The 23,025-nt window shown below is 42.8% G+C and overlaps 1 protein-coding gene across 2 annotated transcripts in view; it reads left to right on the forward strand.

Annotated features, from left to right (window-relative positions):
- The window catches only part of Sestd1 (SEC14 and spectrin domain containing 1), a 93,452-nt gene that overhangs the window by 35,989 nt on the left and 34,438 nt on the right, over window positions 1-23,025 (forward strand). The window contains exons 3-7 of one of the 2 annotated variants that reach the window (XM_055600053.1): window positions 3,182-3,290; window positions 10,534-10,624; window positions 14,429-14,542; window positions 20,129-20,242; window positions 21,485-21,582. In XM_055600053.1, the coding sequence (XP_055456028.1) occupies window positions 3,182-3,290; window positions 10,534-10,624; window positions 14,429-14,542; window positions 20,129-20,242; window positions 21,485-21,582 (526 nt within the window). The remainder of the gene's footprint in view (window positions 1-3,181; window positions 3,291-10,533; window positions 10,625-14,428; window positions 14,543-20,128; window positions 20,243-21,484; window positions 21,583-23,025) is intronic. The other variant, XM_055600054.1, reaches the window with a different exon arrangement.

Raw genomic sequence — 23,025 nt, forward strand, 5'->3', positions numbered from 1 at the left:
GATGTGGCCATCACTGCTGATTTCCCACGTTCTGGTTTTTATTCTGTTCTGTGACTTGACTAAACTAAACACTGATGAAATCATAGCTTCCCACTTCTAAAGTAATTCTAAAGAAGTGAGTGGTAAGTGCTGGTTGACTGACCTCCATTTCAACAGGTGTCTGGGAATGAGTCGTTCTGATTCCTTCTCTCTGCGCTCTGTCCTCCATCATTCTCACGGAAACTTTGACTGTACTGGAAGACTTATAAAATGCCACTTCTGCTCTTCCCTGTTCTTTCTTGAATTTGCTTAAAGTTACTATCATGAAGTGTATGTCTGATAAGATGATTTAAGGAGAAGTGGGAGGATCCTGTCTCCCTTGAGAGCTATGGGCTGGTTCATTATGGCGCACTGTCCTTGGAGTCTGGCTAACTGAATATGTCAGCACAGACTGTAGGCTCCAGGGCCTGCAGGTCAGCTCTACTCAGACTGTAGTATCTTCCCTTTTTCCTCTTTTCTCAAGCTTTTGTCATTGTCTGGATAGCTTTAATTTCTTTTTTAACCCCAAACTTCTGATGTGTCTTTGTAAGTTGACATATTTTCCTGATGAGGATCATAAAGGACAAAACAAAAAGCTGAACTTTGCTGGTGGTGTTTCTCCTAATCTAATGTTTTTAAAAACATGTTGTCAATTGGCATTCCCATTGTCTCCATGGTATTCTATATGAATGAAGTTATTGACGTTTATATTTGTAGCCTTGTGAAATTTGTAGTGATTATTTTATAATGTACATTCTTATAACTGGAAATATTGAGCAGAATACAAGGATTAGTAAATTGGTATGTACTTGTTGTATAATCCCAGCACTCAGAAGGCTGAGGCAGGAGGATCAAAAGCTTGAGGCCAATCTGCGCTCCAGAAGATTTTGTCTCACACAACAGCAAAAGTGAAAAACCAAAAAACCAAACATACCAACCAACCAACCAACCAACCAACCAACCAAACAACCAATCAAACACACCCACTAACCAACCAACCAACCATACCAACTACTTTGAAGTGTTTGGGTGTGCCAGATGTCCTCCAAGAAGCTTGTTTCAAGTTTTCTAGCTCCTGCTTTTGAAATGCCTGTCTTCCCACACTGCTGTCACTTGTGGATGCTGTCAGCTTCTTTTCACCAATGGCATTTTAGTGGCTTACAACATTTGAGTACATTGATTATAGCTGTTGTGAAGGTCTTTGTTTCTCCTGCCTTCTGACTTTCACTTTTATAACAGTGCCTTTTTCTATTTTTTTTCCTCCAGTGAAAACTGTGAGTATGGAGTTCAGGGTAATATAGTTTTGAAGGTTAAACTTGACCCCTAAAGGAAAACTTCAGAGTGGTTTATATGTCACTATAATCTAGGTGTGAACTCCTGTGCATTTAGTTTAAATGTATGGGTAAAACTTAACAGCTTTGAGGAGTAAATGAATGTTCCCTTGTGTGAGCCAGACATAGTGGTACACACTCTTAATCCTAGCACTCAGGAGACAGAGGCAGGTGGATCTCTGTGTGTTCAAGGCTAGTCTAGTCTACATAGAGAATTCCAGGACAGTTGGGGCTACATAGAGGGACCTGTCTCAGCAAAAGAAAACAAAACAAAAAGTCCTGTTGTCCACTCTTAAAATTTTATTTTGTGACCATTAGTGGTTAATGCCAGTTATTCTCAAACTCTTTATTCAAATAATAAAGGAAAATGTTTTCAAACCAACAGAATTACCCAAGGCCTACTAACATTTGGAAGTCACCCATGTAATCCATTAAAAAAAAAATAAAGCCTATTTCTAACCAACAAAAATGCTATTGAATCACTGTGTATTAGGTCGAACCCTCTGAAATTGCAGTTTATTGATGTTAGACAAAGTAGTTCAATATCAACAGTTGCATAGAAAATAGCCCTTTATGGCTGTCATGCCATGAATTGCATTTCTGTCACTAATGGAAGTCTTTTTCACCTCAGGCTTTTCAGTTTTTAGTGATGAATTGCTAGAGATTATACAGAATTGTTTTCTTCAGGACTTGCTGCTTTTTAAACTTCTAAAGCTGTTGTAAATGTCAGTTGGTTCTGATGGTAGGCTTCCGTGTGAGTCAAGCGTGTGCAGAACTTTGAAGGATGGTAGGCATGAATACAACTTCTTGGAGTTCGTTTGTTTCTTTTGCAGTGCTGGGAACTGATCGCAGGGTCTTAGGTAGGTGAGCGCTTTTACTCAGCTGTATCCACAGTCCTGGGCTGTGTCAGAATCTCACTTTGTAGTCCAGACTGGCCTTGAACTTGCTGTCTTCCGGCTTTTACCTGAGATTGTAGGCCTGTGCCATCAGACTGGGCTTCAAAAGTGACATTTTACACTGAGGGCAAACAGGACAAGGCCGTAACATACCCGAGTTTTCTGTGTGCTCCAGTCCCTGGCTTTCTGCTGTAGCCTCCAGTCCTGTTCCATGCTCTCGGGTGGACAGTACTGTGTCTGCTGCTGCCACTTGAGCAGGCTGCAGCTGGCTGGCCTGCCTGTGCACAGCAGTAGCCCAGCACGTTGCTTGCTGAATGAATCAATTATCTATCACATAGAATTCAGTCTGCCATGGCTTTCCATATCACATGCAGGTCTGTTTCTTCTGAGAGTGAACTCAGGACTTCTCTTATCATGGGCTCTTCTTTTAACTTGGTTTAAAGAGTCTTAGAGTGTTTTTTTCGAGTCTACTTTTCGTACACTTACCACAGCCTTTTTTTTTTTTTAATTGTCTTTCTCTATTATCTCAGTCCCTTTTAATAGATTTTATATGAAGACACAGTGTAGCAAATGAGTGGTCATAATTTATACTGTTACGGTGATGTAAACCTTTTCATTCCAGATGCAAATGTGTCGTGCTTGCCAACACTGATTGTACAAGGACACATCAAGTATTTGATAAGTTGATTCAATTAGGCAGTAGACTAAATGAAAGAAAATGAAAATTATTTGGGTTTTGATGTAGATTTCATAGATGCATTTTCTTCTGCATTTTTATTTATTTATATTTTTGCCTTTACTGTTACAAGCATTTATAAACCGCAGGCACCCATTAGATAGTTTCCAAACTTGTGATTGTTTTAATAACATTGGATTAGAATGTTATTCATGTGACGTCTTAGTATCCAGTAAATCTTAAATGTATCTTTTCTGTAGGAGGGAAGGACAGACGCAGTGGACTGATCTTGACAATTCCGCTATGCCTTGAACAGACAAATATGGACGAGCTCAGTGTCACTTTGGACTATCTACTCAGCATCCCAAGGTGACTTTAAAGGTGTCATTTTCTTCAATTTCAATATTGTTTTCTATTGATTCTTGCTGTTGAAGCATCATGTGTTTTCTCAGCAGTGAAATTACAGTTAAAGACTAGAACCAGTGGCTGATGGCAGTACACAGATAAAGCACTGTTTAATGCGCTTCACAGCACACGGATTTCTAAATATGTACTTTCAGCCTTTTAAGAACCACTAGGTTAAGCGTCCAAATACCGTGGAGCTTCAGAACGAAGAGACGTTAGGGACTGAGGAGAGGGCTCGGTGGCTAAGGGCACTGCAGGACATGCATTCCAGTGCCCAGCACACGCATGAGATATTGGGCAAGCCCACCTCCAACCCCATTACTGTGAGTAGCAGAGACGGGAAGCTTGCTATGGCTTGGTGGCTGCCAGCCAAGGTCCAGGCTTAGTGACTGATCGTGTGTCAAGAGGGTAACAGAGCAGGATACCCAGTGTCCCCTTCTGGCCTCCATGTGCAGGTATACACATCTGCATAGACGTGTGATGCCCTCATACACACACAAACACGCATGAATAAGAAAGAGAGAATTTAATTTATGTGAAATTATCTTTTAGTTCACTATTTCACTATGTTGGTTATAGTCTCTAATATGAGCAAAGTCTGTTAGTCTTCAAATATTTTTATTTTAAAAACACAAAAGCATACACATAATTTAACTTATGGTTCTTGAGTGTTTAATTTTCATAGTTCTTGAATGAAGATAAACGTCAATTCTGTTTGCTTAAATCTACCAGTCACTTCAAAATCAAAAGCAGGGGCTTCAGAGATGGCTTGGCAGTTAGGAGAGCTGGCTGCTCTTCCTGATTTCAGCTCCCACTGCCCACTGCAGGTATCCCGCAAACACCCGTAACTCTAAAGACCCAACTTCCTCTTCTGGCCTTTGGAGACAGATGCTCCATCTCCTGCTCTGCCTCCACAGCACTCAGCTTGTCAGGCGGGCTTGTGCCCAGGCTGGCCCCGCACCACAGCTGCCGCTGCCCATTGATAGATATCCTGTGGTTCTCACATCTCTGACATCCCGCAGTCTCCACTGCAGTGCAGGCTGCATTGTTACCAACCGTCTCCCCTGTCTGTCACTTAGCTGCTCCACAGGACCCCTTCAGTCCTGTAGCTTTCATGTCATCAAAACCAGTTCTGTATGGGAGACTCTTTACAGCTTCCAGCTGAAGATGCAGCCTTGCCCCTCTCTGGATCATAGCTCCTGTATACTGACCCTGATGAACTACTCCCCAGATTTTTATCACAGATGATTTTTTTTTTTTTAGCCTCAGGTAACCAGTACCTGTTGTCTCAGTAACGCCCAGCTTTCACTTTAGTGGTACTGGTCTTTTTTAACCATAGCTGATTCTGCAGCCCCAGGTGACCAGAGCCACAGCTTATTAATTCAAAACATCACATAAATGGCTGATAGTCTCAGGTGCTCTCAGACTTCCCTCTGGGACTTCCCCAGCCAGCTCTCCATTGGCTGCATCGTGTTCAGCATTATCTTGCAGGTTCCCACAACGTTTAATCTCTGAGCACTCAATGGTGTTTCTCACCTCCAGAATCTTCCCACAGACCTTCCAAAAGACATTCCAACATCAGCACCCCACACTGCTTGCTGGCCTGCTCCTGGGCTCATGTTTAACTACCTTCTACACTTGGTGCCAGTTCCTGTTGTTGTTTAATTTCTGTTGCGATGGTATAACCAAAGCAACTTGGGGAGGACAGGGTTTCCTTGACCTTTACCTCATAGTTCATCATCTTGGGAAGCCAAGGTAGGAGCTCGAGGTAGGGGCTTGAAGCAGAGGCCAGCAGGAGCGCTGCTTGTTGGCCTGGGTTCATGTTTAACTGCCTTTCTTATACAGCCCAGACTCACCAGCCCAGGCATGGCACTGCCCACAGGCCAGCCTGACTGACAGAGGCCATTCTTGCATTGAGGTTCCCTCTTCACATGTGTGTGCAGTGGACAACAGAACTAACAAGGACACAGACCTACTTCCAGTACAGATGTGTAATTTAATGATTTGTGGCTGGTTCTTTTCAGCACTGGAGAAGCACAAGTCTTCAAGTAAAAGTGTTTTTCCTTCCTCCCCTCCTTCCTTCCTTCCTTTTTCTTTTTTTCCTTTCTGAAAAGGAAAAGTACCAGGCCCCATAGTCAGTCCACTCACAGAGTGGCCTTGCTGATCTGTGTTGCTTACTGCCAATTTATAAATTCCCAATAAGTAATAAACCTCTCATTTCAGGTGACTAAAATGAGGTAGACTCACAGCTAATAAATCATGAAAATAGTCATTGAGGAACCATCAGGACCATCTTCTCTGTTTCATAGTTGGGAGATTGAAACTAAGCATGTTGGGTTACTCAGGATCACACAACTGGTCAGCCATGACATGGGGCTAGGATCTGCTGCCCCTCACACCAATCCAGTCAGGGGGTTCTCTGTTCTTGTTGTTTGTTTTTTCAAAGTAGAAATCATTGTAGCTGTAGTTTTTTCGTGAAGGACAGTTTTGGAGGTTCAGGTGAAATGCAAAAACTATTTAGAGGAAAAGACTGGAGGCAATGGCTCAGCCCCTACTCCTGAGCCTAACCCACTTGTGTGTTTGCTATTCAGGCCGCACATGGTAGGAGGAGAACCGTGTCTGGCAGGCTGTTCTCTGACTTTCCCATGTGCGCCGTGGCACACTAACTCACACACATCTTAGACAGAAAAGTAAATAAAATGTAGTAAGAATGGGCATGGGCAGGCCCAGAGACCTGCACATCACTTTCCCTGCGTGTTCCTCCAACTGGAGCTGTGTGCTCACCTGGGCGAGGCTGCTCCGGCAAACCACAGACTTGTTCACTCACACTCAGTGCAGGAGGCTCAGGAACTTAAGGCTGAGTGAAGAGCACAGCACGTCAACCCGTGTCTCCTGACCTGTGTTCACTCAGAGCTGTGCTCACAGGCAGGCAGGCGGTGGGAGGGAAAGCAGTCTAAAGGGTTGACCTTCTTAGTCTGTGCCCCGTCTCTCGCACACATATTCTAAATTTAGTGATGTGATTAATGGTAACCTCTCATTTCTTAAAAAGCATTAGTCCTTCTTAAGTTTTCAAAGGTTTATACTGTTTTCACTAATAAGGATTATAAGGTAGACACTAAAGCACTTTATTTCCATCTCTGCACATTCTAAGGAGAGGCAAGTTCTCGGAGAGGGGTGTTCTAATTCACATTCCACAGCTCTGGGCCGTCCTTAGTCAATGGTCAGCACTGGTTTCTGGCTTTATCTTCCGATGGATTCATTTTCTCCAGAGCTCTGCATACATCCGTGTGGGCTTACGGAACCCGCTAACTGGCTGTTCTCATGGATTCATATTTGATGAAACGCTAAATAAAATTGAGGGTTGTGAACACAGTAGTTGTTTGGTGAGCAAGCTTGTTGATTGCTTTGTGCTTTGTTTTAGAACTTTAATCATGGTTAGAGCCTAGACTTGACCTGTGGCCAGGGGTTAGAGAGAAGACCCACATCTAAGGAAACAATAGGTAATGGTCACTCAGTCCTCCTCCTGACCCTCTGAGAGGGGCACAGCCCTGCATCTCCAGTCTCTATTTTATGGAGAAGGTGAGCATGGGCAGCCTGGCCAGAAGCCTGTGGCGAACCCAGGCGGCCACCTCTGGACCTCCTCTCAGTGTGTGAGAGCCACCTCTTTAAGGAGCTCATAACCCAGGCCTGCTATAACCGATAATTCACATAATAACTGAGTATTGTGTTCTAAAAGAAAGCCTGGCTATCCTTTAAAAATTATCAAAAATTATTTAGAATTTTTCTTTCAACAGTATGCTGGCAATACTTCAAATCATGTTCTTTCCCAGTTCAAAAAGAACTTACTGTGTGACAGAGAATGCCAAGGTTGGAAACCACAGAAACCATCTGTGGCTTTGCAACTCAAGTTTTGTAGAATGTCACCAAGGAATGGCTCATGTCCTTCCTGATAAAAATTCAATCTGTTAAAACTACTGTGTTAGATTTCTCAACTTGTAATAATTTTAAAATCCAATGATTGATTTTTTTCTACCTGTGAAAATACTCAGTGTTACAGAAGAAACTTCAGAGGGAGGAGTCTAAGGGAGGTAGTACAAGGCACACAGACATTGAGGCTAGAAGTCTAGGTGACTGTGAGGGCCTGTGGGGGCTCCTTGGTTTTCTAGGTATTAAGCAAGTGGGGAATAAAGCAGACCAGTGGCTAGTACTACCCGAGGACCAGACACAAATGCCACAGATGCATACTCAGTGTGTCAGGCATCCGTCTGCTGAGAAAGCAAACACAAAGACTCACGAGAATCAGTGGCAGCATACAAAATAGGGAGGTGACATTCTACCAAGATTACAGAAATGAGTGGCGGGCCCCCAAATACCTGATGAAAGAGTATCACCAAGTCAAAGGCACTGAGGCTGGAGTAGCTTTAGCATGCCTGTGGGTTCTCCAGCCAGGCAAGCGTGGAAAGGGGAATGCAGTGCTAGGAGGCTGGCTAGAGGGGAGACTGGGCTCAGTCAACACCACGTAGGTCATGGTCTGGGCTTCATCTCAACATGGAACACAGTGTTATATTCTGAGTCAGGCATTATCAGACATGTCATCACGCATGGCCTTCTAATCTCAAAGCATTGCTCCAGGAGTTCATAGTCTCAGTGGACGAACATTCCGATACTGTGTAAACGTGTCCTCTGATGGAGAGGAGTTCCGTACACAGCATTATAATAAAAGCATGGCCAGGCCAGTGCTGAAGTGTGTCAGCAGAACGCTGACCAAAAGGAGAACCCTTAGATAAGGTCAAGAAATAATTGTGAGCATCGGGGCATTGACCTAGAAGTCCTTCAAAAGCCCTTCTGGGTTAGAAGTGAGGATATTTAATATCCACATTTCTTTCATAGAGCTCTTTTAACCCAGCCTTGTTACCCCTGAAAGACTCTGAGGAGCAGGGATTCCACATATCCCCCTATCTTCCCCTGCTCTAAACAGGTACAGGAATCTTATTTATAGCACCCTAGGCCCATGAACATGCCTTTCGCAAAGCATCTAAAATACCACGTGGTTGGCAGTTTTGAAATCCTATTCCATGGTTGTGTATATTTTCATTTTCTATCTTAGTGAAAAATGTAAGAAAGTTAGATTTAAGGGTCTTTTAAGCACTCTAAAAGATTTAGTGTTGTATCCTTCAAGATTGGTACAGATGGCATTTGCAAGGCTCATTACTTTCACAGCATTAACCTACAGATTAATTTATAATATGCATTGAAATACAAATGTGTTATTTAAAAAAAACATATTTAACAAATGGTTGTGTGACCTACACCTCAGGGTTGTAGGCACTAATAACAAAACATCAAGTGTTGGCAGTGACGTGTCTTTGGTAGTGGCCCCACACGGGAAACCTTTGTCTTAGCTCCATTTCTTGCAAACTTCTAAGCGTCAGGAGGCCCTAAGTTCCTGCCTTTCTTCAGAGGCTGCTTAGCATCCATCTCCCCTGCCTTGGCTGGCCTGTCTGGGCTTTTAGCCACACTAAGGCCTGCTGGCCTTTGTAGAAGTCTTGTTGGGCCTCTTTACGTGCACCTGCAAATGCTAACTGGGTGTCTGCTCAAGCGTTTATGTGCTAGCATAAGCCGAGATGTGGGTGTTTATTGCACCACTTTCCCGTCTACAGAGATATTGAGGATCCTTTTTCTTTTTTCAGTGTAGGAATATTAAATGCTTGCATTAAAAAATTCATTAACTTGTCATAAAATACAGTTTTAATAAAGTATTCAGTTGAGTGGTTTGTAGTATATTCACAGGGTCCTGTGACCACAGCAACTCCAAATAGTTTTCATCAGTCCAAAAGAATCTCTGTGCGTTAGCAATCCTGCCCATTTTCCCCTTGCCACCTGCCTCAGGCAAGTGCTAATCTGCTCTGTGGATTTGCCTCTGCTGTATATTCTGTACAAGAGGTTATATAACATCTGATGCCCACTCTGGCTTCTTAGCATAATGTCACGACCAGTCACCTGGATCATGGCGTGTATCAGCTCCTGGGCAGTGGCTTTTACTGCGGCTGCACTGCTCTGCTTCCTGTTTGGCAGATGATACTGGATTGCTCCTTTTTTACTATCAGAACTTACGCGCTTCGGATGTTGACATGCACGTTTTGTGTGGCCGTGTGCTTCAAACAGCATTATGTGTGGGGTACACCTCTGCTTATTTAGCCTATTTTTTGCCTCTGTCTCCCTGTTCCTTTTCCAAATACTGAACTGTGTCTCTTCATTCTTGGGATCTCAACTGTTTCTCGAGACAGGCCTTGCTTTTCCTCGCAGCCTCTGTGGCTAATGTGGATGCTGGGAGAGAGTAGGGAAAGGCTCTGAGATATCCTAGGCTTCCAGATTAAAATCCCACGGAAAGTCGGCTCTTCACCTTCCTGACAATGTGTGTAACTGAAGGAACCCTAGGCTGTCCTGCTTTCACGTCAGAATCCTTGCTGGGCTAAGCAAGGCTGAGGTTTCTCCCACTGTATTGAGGGAGGGCACAGGAGGTTCTTGCATTAAGGTTGTAAGTACAAAATGGCAACAGTAATAATATAATAGCTATGCGGTTTTGCCTTTAGAATGGAACTTTTGCGTGGAGCAGCCATTACATTCAGTAAATACTTGAATAATTAAATATAGTACAACACATCTCACAACTCTGAAGATAGCATTGTGCTGGTCAGATGCCTGAGAATGAGAAAATCAAAGCTGCGATGGGTTAGATGTGGTACATTCACGCTTTCTATTTGTAAAGCAAGTCTGGCCTCATCATGTACACAAGGAAGCCAGTCTCCAGTGGGTTAGTAATAGCTTGTTGTTCTTCACCTGTTTTAAGCTGTGTCATCACAAATCCTAAATTCTGGTAAGAATGCATGAGGCATGAGGCAGTTGGTCGCTCCCTGGCTCTCTTTGATCCCGTGTAACAAATGGAGAAGTTGAGAGGCTGCTTTCATCACTTTTTAAGACCTTAACTTCCCATGTTTTCAGAGCATTTTCATTCCATCTTAGCTTGTGATTAATATTTGGAAACTGAGAAAACCAACGCTAGAAAATGGAAAGACTCTGGAGAATTTTATCAGTTGTTGTAGGTCAGACAAACAAGTTTTTAGTACCCTACCTGCTACTAATGCTTCCTCCAGGGTTGTGAGGAAAGTCCGTGCCATCTCACACCTGTAACTGTGCTTTGTTTCAGTGAGAAGTGTAAGGCCAGAGGTTTTACTGTGATCGTGGATGGCCGCAAGTCTCAGTGGAATGTGGTGAAGACAGTAGTCTTAATGCTGCAGGTAATGTTCCTTTTGTCTGTCAATCAGGAAATGATTCATGTCTTATATCAGGACATCATGATGAGGGAAATGATCTATGTTTTATAGCATCTATGTTTCACCATGGTGAGAATAGCAAGTACATTTTGCTCATCAGACCATGCCCAGGCTTCTCAGCAGTGACGTAGTTCTAAAAAAAAAAAAATTTTTTATATACCTCCATTGAATTGCTTAAATTTAATTTTTATATGTTTAAATTTATGTGGTAGAGTTGCACCCCACCTCACTCTATAGGCTTTATAGGGTGTAAGTAGTGTGTCATGTCGAAGTAGTCTGAGCAACAGAGCCTGTGGTTGTCACGTGATGGCTGGGAGCTCAGGAGTCACCTGGGCATGCCTGGTATGCTGTGCTCAGGGTCACCCTCCCTCCCTGGCTCCTATTGGTAATGCAGGAAGCAGGGCTGGGAGAGTCAAGTCTGAAAAAGTTTTATAGGTGAGCCTTATACATCTTTCCATACTGGGTAGCTTCTTAAAAAAAAAAAAAAGAAAACTACAAAGAAACAATAAAAATTAGGGATTTGTGATGGTTGGACTAAGAACGTACAGCGCAGAAATTTGTTTTATAGTTGTGTCTTTTGGGACAACGGCAGCTCACAAATTCACGTTTAGTAAACAGCTACGAGGTCTGCAGAGTGGGCGGGGCATCTCGCCTTGTATTTCCGCATGCCCCCACAGACTGTTTTGTCCGTCTCTGGCCTATAGCAGAGACATGCAGACTCCTGTTAGTCTACTGAAAATACTACTGTGAGACACAGAGACATCCAAGGTGGGCAGATTGCTCTCAGGCAACTGGTCTCGTTGCACTGTCTTCCTGAGAAGAGTTTCTAGCAAAGACAATCCTTGAGCTAAATAAAAGTTATCTGAATAACTGGAAGAAGATGAGAAGCCCCTCCTGGCAGGGACTGTCACTTAGTGACGCCCTATAGGAAGCAAACTCAATGAAGGGAGTTGATAGATGAGTTTGGGAAAACTGTAATTAATTTGGCAGGAACAGGGTAGTGAGTGTTGAGTGAGCGCCAGCGTCATATACAGGGTGTCAGTGAATGTCAGCAGTGGCTGGCTGCTCTTAGGTTCTGTGGAGAGAAATGGAACTGAGAGCTTTTAAGCCCTTAGCCAGGAGAGTGCTGTGCGATGTCTCATTCTTTATTCAGGATGATTAGAGGGAAACCACTTAAGGGGTGGCAACAAGGAGGGAGAGTTTTAACTCTGGTGTTAGAGCTTAGTGTTTCTGAAGCACTGTGTACATTATTTAAGTTTAACCTCACAGAATTGGACGTTGGCAGAGCCCAAGTTCTGGGCCTTGGGTTTTCCTCCGTGTCTGAAGTGATGCCAAATTTCCTACCCATTGCTCCATTCTTTTTTTTTTTTTAATTAAAAAAATATTATCTGTATGGGTGTTGTGCCTGCGTGCATTTCTGTGTATCACATGTGTGCCTGGTACCCAAGGAGGCCAGAACATGGAGTTGAATCCCCTGGGACTGTAGTTACAGACAGGTGTGAGCTGTTGTTTGGGTTCTGGGAGTTGAACCTGGGTCCTTCAGAAGAAAGCCAGTGCTCTTTTCTGCTGAGCCATCTCTCCAGCCCCTGTTGCTTTCTTAAGAATATGAGCTAAGTGCTTCCTCATCAGGCTCTGTCTTGAGTTAGTAAGGTGTCCTCTTAGGACCACTTTTTGGGGGCACAGATTGACGCCCCGTAGCAGCCTCTCTGCCAAATGTGTGGCAGCACGTTGCTCTCCAACCCTGGAGACCATTCTGAGGTCTCTGAAAGAGTTGTTAAATTCCACTCAGGTAAGGAATCCATTGAGATGGTCTCGGTTCTTCCTTTCATCCTTTCACCTGTCACAGGTGAGCCTCTGGGACCTGCTCTGAACTGCACTTTGATCTGCAGTTCTGTAGAACAGTCAGTGGACACAGTCCATGCTGTGATTTCTTCTTCCCTCATAGGTAATTTTTTAGAAATTTGGACTAACTTGTATCTAAGTTTTTCAGAACTCCCTTGGTCATTTTCTGTGGTTAACTGTCTCTGCTCAGGAAGTGACTCGCTGTTTTGATCTCAGGAGCTGGGGCCAGCTGTTTGGGAGCCTCCCAGACTCCTGAGGGCAGCCCTGCCTGTTGCTAGTGTTCAGAAAGAGGGACCTTCTCTTGATTCTCACAGCTTTCCTATCCAGTGACTTGGAAATACTGATGTCTCCATAGGTCGATAAATGAACAGACTGCACCAGCCTCGCTGATAAGGGTTGGAAGCAGTTGAGTTTGTTGTGCTTACCTTAGCAACGCCATAGTCGTTAGAGGAGCATTGTTTTCTCACTGGGCCCTGACATGCTCCTGTGGAGAGATCATTTCCGTCTCTTTCCTAGAAATTATGATAACTTGGTGCACCTCACGGCTTAGAGTGGTGGTTGGACTCTTGGGTTTAAGTAACTCCTGGAAGCTGGCTGTGCACATCATTTGTATATCGTTTAAGGATTATACTTCATCACAAAACTGAATAATTGGAACAGAAATTCTGTGGCCCTCAAAGCCTAAGATGTTTTTCACTGGGACCTTTCAGAAGTAATGTGTTGACCTGTGAAACACTCTGGAGGAACTGAGTCAAACATCTTGCTTCTGTTCTTGAATGAGATCTACTGCTAATGAAGATTCAGTTATTTCTCATCTATATATGGGATGGCATATATGTCACACACTGAGAATAGAGAGACATTCATAGATAAGGTAGCTGCCATTGGGAAGCTTTGTGCCATTGAGTTGTCAGGCAGTGAGCAGTTAAGGAAATTAATGAGCAACATTAACTGGTGATGAAGGCTGTGATGAATGTAGAGTGGGGCCAAGACAAATATCACCCACGCGATGGCGGAGAAGGCCTCTCTAAGGAGGGAACTCCGTACACAAGAGTAAAGAACATCTTGTGCAGAGGAAGTAGAGGGGCAAACTTGGGAGGCGGGATCAGACTTGCATTCTGGGAGTTTGGAGCTCAGCATGACTGTGGAGGAGTGATGTAAGGAGGAGGTACACAGCCAAGCCTGAGTCAGCAGGACATCAGCAGCCCTGGCAAGGCATTCTGAGCACAAGACACTGAGTGGTAGGCTGTCCAGCCTCCTGCAGGTAAGCTGGGAGGAAGTTTGGGAACGTTGGCAGAAAAGGTGGGAACTGTGGTTGGAGTGCAGATGTGTTTTCAAGTTAGACTCCGTGTGGCTTCCTAATTGTAAGAAGTACTCACAAAGTTAACAAATGTTAACTGCCGTTCTCTCCAGGAAGCAAATGGTCATATTAGAAAGTGTGAAATTGCATTGTGTGAAAAGGTAGTTTTGTCCTCTTCTTCCCGTTAATGATTGTTGAGAATCCTGACGTTTGTGTAACAGCTGCTAAGAAACTAGCTTTGTGAGAAAATGGATTTCTCATTTTCTGAAGAAATTCTTCATGATGGTGGTGTTAGAAACATTTGTCCCATACCGTAGAAAAGCCAATTTTAATAGTTCCTCAGCTAAAATGTTAATCTTGTGGTTTAATCTAAACATACTCCCAGCAGAGATACTGCATATAACAGACATAAATGACATGTATAGTTTGTTTAAAACTGTTTGAAAACTTTTCTGAATAGCTTGTCTTTCTTTATTGCCATTTAGATTTTGAAGTTTAAAGAGTTTCTTCTGCTTTATTACTTGAATTCCTTTCTAAGTATCCTAGCATAATCACAACTATATCTAGTAATTTGCACATTTGGTAAATCATTTGCATGTATAATTTGTACTTACTCTCTTTTGCAGAATGTTGTTCCGGCTGAGGTATCCCTTGTCTGTGTAGTGAAACCAGATGAATTCTGGGATAAGAAAGTAACACATTTTTGTTTTTGGAAAGAAAAGGATAGACTTGGCTTTGAGGTAAATATGATCTATACAAAAAGAGATATGTTGTATCTTTGAAAGTAGGTTTGGCTGACATTACTGTGTATGTTGAGTTTAGTTACTTGGAAGCACTTGCTTTGTGCCTCTTACACCGTCACTGGTATATTCCCAGCGCTCAGACACTTGTTGAATGACTGTGTCTTTCTCATAAGCTGTAAAAGTTCTGTTTCCATCTGAACACTCTTTATTAACTCAACTCTAGATAACTAGGGCCTTTGTGTTAAAGTTGTCAGTGCTTATGGGAGGAAACGTATCAAGTCTACCTTAGAGTGGACCTAAGAGTGTATTGTCTATGATATGCCATAATTATTTCCAGGGCTTTTCTTACATGGAGTCAGCTGTGTTCATTTTCAACCTTTTATGTTTAGGTTACTCTTCCCCTTTGGCCACCTTCAAGATTTCATTTGGATTTTGGTTTTGCATAGATCTTTCATTTGGTATTTATTCTTGCTGGTGGTCTCTATAGTTTCTTGCATCTCTGGGTTGTGTCTCCCATTAATTTGAACATTTTCTCCACTGTGATTTGAAAAATCTCCGTGCTCTCTGTTTTCTGTATTTGTGGGATTTTAACCATATCCACGTTAGATGATTTGAAAATATCTCATTTTTCTTGTTTGGTCTTCTGTTTTATTTTCACCCCGAATTATCCCCTTTTTGTTCATTTTTTCAAGTTCTGGTGATTGAACTTAGGGTCTTATGAACGGGAGGCAAATGCTCTGTTGCAGAGTGGTGTTCTTAGTCCAGTGTGAGTTTTTTCCCTCTTGGAGTATTTTTAATTTTAATCCATTTTCAGGCTCTCTGTTTTCTGGTCATGTTGAGTTTGTTGACAAGACGACTGGAAATTCTCATCTGTTGCCATCGTTTTGCTGCGTAGCATCTCTATTTGATTTTTGCATGCCCAGCCCTCCATCCAAGTATTCTCATCCATAGATTCAAACTTCATGTAAAAATATTTGAAAAAGTTGCTTCTTGGTGAGGAGCTGCCTCCATGGCTGAAGAGCTTTCTGTGTAAAAATATGGACCTGAGTTCAGTCCCAGAAGGCAAGTCAAAAGCAGACATGGACCAGGGGCTATCTCCCACGTGGACTTTGTTGTTCGCTCTCTGATTACTTCCGTCTGGTGGGGGTCATTGCGAGGCCACAGAGGAAGAAGGTGCAGGCAGTCCTGATGAGACTTGATAGGCTGGGGTCAGATGGTGGGGGAGAACGGCTCCCCTTTCTGAGGACTAGGGGAGGGGGCTAGAGGGGAAAGGAGAGGGAGGGTGGGACTGAGAGGAGACTACAGTCAGGATGTAAAGTGAATAAATAATAAAAATTAATTAAAATAAAAGCCAGACATGGTGCCACAAAATTGTAATCCCAGTCCTGGGGAAATGGAAATGGATCCCTGGAGCTGGCTAGCTACCCGGCCTGACCTACTGGTGACCTTGATGCCAACGAGAGAGCCTGCGTTTAAACAAAAAGAGAGGTGAATGGACCTGAGGAATTATATCCAAGGTCGTTCTCTGGCCTCCACATATACTGTCATGTGCACAGATTCAGACAGACAGACAGACAAGCACACACGCACAACCAGATACATACACACACTTGTTTCTTACTGAATGTAGCCTTTGTGCCGTAATTTCCTAAGCAGTATAGTTGAACAGCTGTTTATCCACCATTTGCATTTGTTAGGTATCCTAAGGAATCTCCCATTGGTTTAAAATGAGCAGGAGTTTTATGTGGGCTGTACATGCAAATGTAGTAACACTGTATGTAGAGAACTTGAGTAGCTTTAGATTCTGGTGCTTGCCGTGGCATCCAGAATCCAGCCCCTTTAGGCCCTAAGCGAGGAGCCTAGTTTTTGTCTTTTTGGTGAACTCTCGTCTGTCTGTTGCTGCCGTGGCCTTTTGTCCGTGTTTGGTAGCTGTCGCAGAATCCCAGCTGCCTGGCAGGACATTCACTCGCTCTCTTACGCTGCCTGCTCGAGTCTTGAACGAGCTGTTTCTTGTTTGCTTTTTTTAATTTATTGTGAATTGAACACTGGACATTTTGTGCAAGACAGTAAAAATCAAGGTAAATAGCATTTGTGCCTGCATAGTAACCCATCTTATCTTTTGTTTGGGCTTTAGCAGGTAGGGAAAGTGTTGAATTGGCTTCTGGCTTTGTCTCGTTATTTTCCTCAGTGTACGCAGACTTTGAATTTCTCTGTAGTTACTTTGGTTGGAGGAGTGCTCTTTCTAGCTTCCTGTGTAGTGAGTGGAACCCCGGTTGTTTCTCCCCACTTGTTCTTGCAATTTTGGTGTTGGTAGATTTCACTATTATGTGGACTTAGTGGAGAGATGTACGTTAGCCAATTAAAGGACGATGGCTCCAGCTAGACAAAGAGTGTTTTCCTGACAGTATGGGTAGAAACCACATCCCAAGAAGCTGAGCCAAGAAAGCCTGAATGCTGCCGTTGGCACTGTGGAGAGTGAGTACTTCAGATGCATAGTTCACAGCTAGGGACCTACGGAAGGCTACTCTGTGTGAATGCAAAGTGAACGGACGCCATCTGTTCCGACTCTGAACGGCGGACAGAATGGGGAAGACCAGAACCTGCCATGCAAGCCTGTCACAGCTGCTCAGGCATAGGTGTCTGCCTACTGTGTGAATGAACAGTGGCTAAACATTGTGGAGGATAAAAGAAAAGACAGCTTTGGTCTGATGTCATAGATGTTTGCCTTGAAATGGAAGTATTTAATGAATGAAGCTTTTGGTATCAGTATATTTCTCCTAGACGTTGAAGAGGTTCAGTTTTGATATTTACCCAGCAAATAAGTACTTATTAAAAGCCTGATGTACTAAAGAGATGGAATTAATTTCAAATGTTGGCTATTTTGCCACTAAACATATTCAACAACACTAGCTAATAAGTGGCACTTAGAGCTTAGAGATAGAATTAAATTCAACGTTGGTTCTTATTTAATTGAAAATTATTTTCCTTAGAGTCATTTCAGAGAATTTGGGCTTTTGTAAAAATGTTCATGTCTTTGTAGGTCATCTACTTATTTTTAACATGTTTTACAAATGCCGATGTTCTTATAGGCATGACTGAGGGCTTCGTTTTATAGACTTATATACGATACAACAAAGTTTCACTGTCAGCTTTCCACAGTATTAACTAGCTGAGCACCTACTGGTCCTGTCAGTTGTCCCCACATGACTTTGCATGTTCCTTCCCATCTGTGGGACACTCCTGTGTTGATCCAGCTCCTGCTCCACTCCACAGTGTTTTGTATTGTCCTTTGAATGCTCCTTTTGTTGCTAACCTCAGTGTTTCTCTGTAAGTGCATCCTGTCTGAGATCCCCATGAACTCGTTCATCTCCCTTTTCACCCAGTGTATTCAGGGTCCTCTGTCCCTCAGTACGACGTTGTTGGTTAGGGGACAGCATCTGTATGATTGTGACAGGACTAGAATTGCCATTAATCTCGTCATCAAACTGAGATGCTAACAATCAGAATGCTGCTTTTACCTCTTTTATCTATAAACACGTATAATAATAAAAGTGTACTTATTGAAATTGTGTTCTTCTCTAATTGCATCCGAGTCTTACCTTTTGGAAGTTTATTGGTGGTGGGAATAGGACCAAAGACTTTCTTTATGTTCCTGTGTCAAGAATACCCCTGGCTTCATCTGTCCTTTTCAGGATTTTCAAAATTCTAGTAGAGCTTTGTGGATGGTTGGAATATTCTAGATCTAAGCCACATTACTTTGAGCTGTCTTTAGCCCCCTGAATAGCTCACCTCTGTGCCTGGTCTGTCACTTCAGCTACAGGTAAAAACCTTCACAATATACTTCCAGCAGGCCACTGGCTTCCACCAACCTGAGCCAGAGAACAACATCAGATAACGTTGATTGAAAAAGGCCTCGAATTAATCACTTTCTTGTTCACTGACCAAACTGCTTCTACATGGGATCACGTTGTCTGGGGATGCCTGCATCTGTGCTTCAGGGCTGTGCTCACTCATAGCTCAAGTGCAGCTCAGAATAAATTAATTTTTACTCTTGGAAGTATTAGCTGTGTTTTGTGTTCCTTGGAAATTTGCTTTATTTATTCGGTTAGATTTTTGTTTTCATCTGCCAAGCTTTCCTTTGAGGACTGTTGCACATACAGGAAGGTTTTTAAGTGCTGTGTGTTTCCTGGAAATGAATATGCAGTCCTCCTGCTGTTAGCTGTGGGCTTGTGGGCTTTCTCATTAAGTGAAGCTGCTTAATCTTTTGCTTCTTCTTCTTCATTGTCTTCTGTTTCTTGTTCTTCCTCCTGCTCTTTCTCCCCTCCCTTTCCTCCTTCTGCTCCTCCTCCCCTTCTCTTCCTTCTCTTCTTGCTCCTGCTCCTCCTCCTTTCCCTTCTCATTCTCCTGTTCTTCTTCCTCCTTTTCCTTCTTCTCCTCCTTCTCCTGCTGCTCCTCCTCTTCCGCCTCCTTCTCTTCCTCCTCTTCCTCATTGTTGTCATTCTTGGACAGACCCAGCTTTCCCCCTGCAGGGCATCCATTGTGAGCACACTGTAGTGAGTAGCCTGCAGTATATTTATCACACTTTCACCATCTTCAGCCTTTATTTCCACCAATCCACACTTGGATTTCCACAGCCACATTCAGATTTGATTCTTTTCCCAAGGCTGCTTGCTTGGAGATAAGGTCTTGATAATGAGACTCAGTCATTGACTATGACCTTTTTGTCAATAGCTGTGCCATTCAGAGTCTCCATTTCTTAGTTTATCAGAAATTGGGGAATGGGCTTGGATCTCCTGTCCTTTCTTGATGTCCTTGCTGGAGCATTTGCAGAGTGAGAGAATTGCCTTCTCTTGCTACATGCCTGCAGTTGGTCCCTCTTAGGAAAGTCAGTGTTGCTGATCTTCAGCACAGTGCCTGTATCCCTTGGCCCAGCCTGAAGATTATCTTTTAAGTTCACAGATTTAAGCCATTCGGCGTTTCAGCCGCATTTGTTACTGCTGACATCTGTAGTCAGCACAGATCTTTTCAGACCCCTTTGGTGCTACCGTAGCAGTGTTCTCTGACAGTTTGTGGTGACCTGGGTGAGATGGTGTTCTTATGTATATACTTTGTCAGTGCCCTGACTAGCCTGCTTCCTTTCACTGGGAAATAGTGTTTGGATGTCACAGTCTGGATGTTAATAGTATATAGTTCTGCAGTGTTTGCGTAGAAAAAAAAATGTTATCTTAGTACAACTAGCAAATTTTGAATAGATGTAAAAATTCTTTGTCATGATTTTATTAAGGAAAAGGTTTCATTTCCAAGGGATTTTTTAATATTGATAAAATATTTTAAAAGTTTATCTATGATGCTAGTTATTTTTTTAATGTTGATATTGTCAGAATATTTTGATATATTTTTAGCATATAACCACAATCTATTAAATTGACTTGAAATGCACTCACATTAACTATTTAAATTAATGGTTATTTGCTATCATTTTGAAGCAGTGTTGTGTTTTTTGTTTTTTCTTACCTATTCAATCTCCTTATTTACCTCAGAGACTTTAATGGTGTACTCAGTGTTCCTTTTTGTCCTCCGCAGGTCATTTTAGTGTCTGCCAATAAGCTGACCCGCTACATAGAGCCGTGCCAGCTGACGGAAGACTTTGGTGGGAGCCTCACCTACGATCACATGGACTGGCTAAATAAGAGGCTGGTCGGTATTAGTGCAAAACAAGAGAAACGTTTTTACACACAAATAAGATGTTTGCATAACTATCTCATCTTAATCAGCTAAGGTTGTTTTCATATAAACAAAGAGGCGTACTGTGCATGTCACACTTGTGTAGTGTGTGGAACTCACACTCTGGGGTCACAGTCACATAACTGTATTCCTGACGCTAGAAACCAGCGTGTGACTTTACTGATGTATGTAATTTCTCCAGGCCTTAAGGCAGTAATAATGCTAGAACTATCTTGTCCAATTGTGAGCAAGGCGAAATGAGTATGGACCTTAAACACTTGGATTAGCCAGCAGCATACAGTAGTGCTCCATGGTAGCTGTAACCGGTTGGGTCAGGACCGGTAAGAGCAGCGTTAGAGTGGCGTGATGGCAGCACAATGTCTTGAGAGGTGAGCTCAATGAGCTCAGCATTTCAGAAGGGCCTCGAGCATCGTGTGAGCTGTCGGCCTGCAGCTCAGGATGACAGACCAAGCCTGCTGTTTCAGAAAGCTTCTCCTTGTCAGACTTCTGGGGGGACACTGCTCTGTGTTACACTGCATTGTTTTATTGAGTTATGGAGAGAAGGTCTCTAAGGTGGTGTCTTGAGATTGTGTGGTAACCTTGGGAGACTTGGTTATCCCTGAATCCCTGAATGAATAGCCATTTCTGCCCTGTATTTAAACAGTGGCGTGCTATCAGGCAACTGTATGTCTAACCTATTACCTGTGTTTAGATGCACTCAAATCTTTTCTCATGGAATCATGGTAAAATTTCTTTTCTTATGGAATCATGGTAAAATTATAAGTAATGTTTCTTTATACTATGGACTTGTCTGTGAAACTCTTGATGTTACATATAACTAGTACTGGCTGGTGACAGTAAGGTGAGAAATGGTCTGTGATTAGCATTGGTGGATCCAACCGGTCGTAATGACATTCATGTCATTACGGAGTTTGTTACTGGTACAGATGTTTCTCAAGGAAGTATAAGAATGAAAATAATTGTGAGTAAAGTAATCGAATATATTTAAATTAGAAATTCCACCACCGTTAAAGCTCCTCATCACTTGGGATGTGGGCTGTGCACTGTTGAGCTCTGGTGGTTGAATTGCACTGTGTGGCCTTCTGGGAAGGGAAAGAAATCCCGCTGACTATGCTGTTGCTGTTAAGTGAACCACTTATTATGTATCGATTTTTGAGATTATTCATGGTGTGTCTGTACACTCTCCTGCTGCAGGTCTTTGAGAAGTTCACGAAGGAGTCCACGTCATTACTGGATGAACTTGCTCTGATCAACAATGGAAGTGAGAAGGGGAATGAGCAGGAGAAGGAAAGGTGCGTAGGGTCGTGTGGTGAAGCATGCCCGTGCTGCTGGCTCAGGGGAGGAGGCCACAGTTCTTTACCCGCAACAGCACAGCTACTAGAGTTTGCTTTACACATTCAATCTTCCTTTGACTTACGTTGGCTTTAAAAAGCTACTTTTTGATGAGCGTGGCTGTACTTTTCCCCCTTGCACTGGAGAGTATTCAAGTATGTTCTTTCCAAAGAACATACTTTGGAAATGAAGCTATTTTCTACTCTTCTTAATTTTGCCTTTTCCTGAGCACATCTGCAGCTTGAAATAAAATTCTTAGAACTTTATTTACACTCATTAGTACCAAAATGTCTAGCATAGAGAACTCCTCTCTTGAAATCTGACATTTGTAAGTTTAACATAAGGAGTTTGGCATTTCATCATTCTCGGCATAGTGGTCAAGTTGTGTCATCAAGCTGTAGCTGTCCAAACTTACCACCTTCATTTCTTGGTTGGTGGGCCACGTTCCTTTCTACTTAAGGCTAAAGCACATTAAGAGACAAGCAGCCAGCCCATTAGTGGTCACTAGAAGTGTGCTTTTTCATTAGGAAGTTTGAGGCATTCTCATCCATTTCCTTTGCTCCTTGAATATACCGTGGAACCTATGTATTTAAGCATGGTCATATGTCGGTCAGCTGGAATAACATGATCACATGGATGTAAGAGGATGATAATTTTACCAAATGTTGATTAAAACAAAAATAAAAACAGATCAAATTGCAGTCTAGTTAAAGATAGCATAAATACTCACAAGTATTAGTATCCTGTCTGTAGCATACTTTGTGTCGTTTTTCCCATGAGGCACAGGCTATGTCTTTTCATTCTATACATTCATGACCCATTAGAGTCTTGGTTCCACACAAGTCTAGCTTGGAGTAGCAATAATTTTATTTGGATTGCTCATGGGAGCATAGATGAGGGGTTACCTACAAGACAGTAGACAACCTAATAGGCAGCTATAGCACCAAAGAAGAGACTCTCTGTCTAGCACGGGTCAACCCCTTGCATTTCCTGCAGGTGGAGAGAGGCCTCTTGTGCTGTCTGGCACACCCTCCTCCACTTGCACAAGAGAATGTTAGTGGGTCCAGTCTTATGACAGACTCTTGATGGTAATCCTGTCTGCTCTGTTTCATGACAGCAATTGGCATATTCTGCCTGGGGAACAAAGTTGCACAGCACCATATAAAAATGTAAATGCATATAAACATTACGACTAAGTTTGTGATACATATGAGGCTATCACACATGCTTTTATTTGTCAAGAAAGACAGACATTTGAAGAGGGCACCCATAGAAAATGAATCAATGGTCACAGTTTGCAGTACTGCTGTCCCTGCTGACGGCTGGAAACCTGGGTAAAGGGCTCCGAGGAAGCATCAAAACATCTGCTTCATTGCGTCTTTAGATGCCCCAGGCTTATATGA

This window comes from Psammomys obesus, unplaced genomic scaffold, assembly GCF_907164565.1.
Source record: "Psammomys obesus unplaced genomic scaffold, mPsaObe1.curated_primary_1811, whole genome shotgun sequence".
NCBI lineage: Eukaryota > Metazoa > Chordata > Mammalia > Rodentia > Muridae > Psammomys > Psammomys obesus.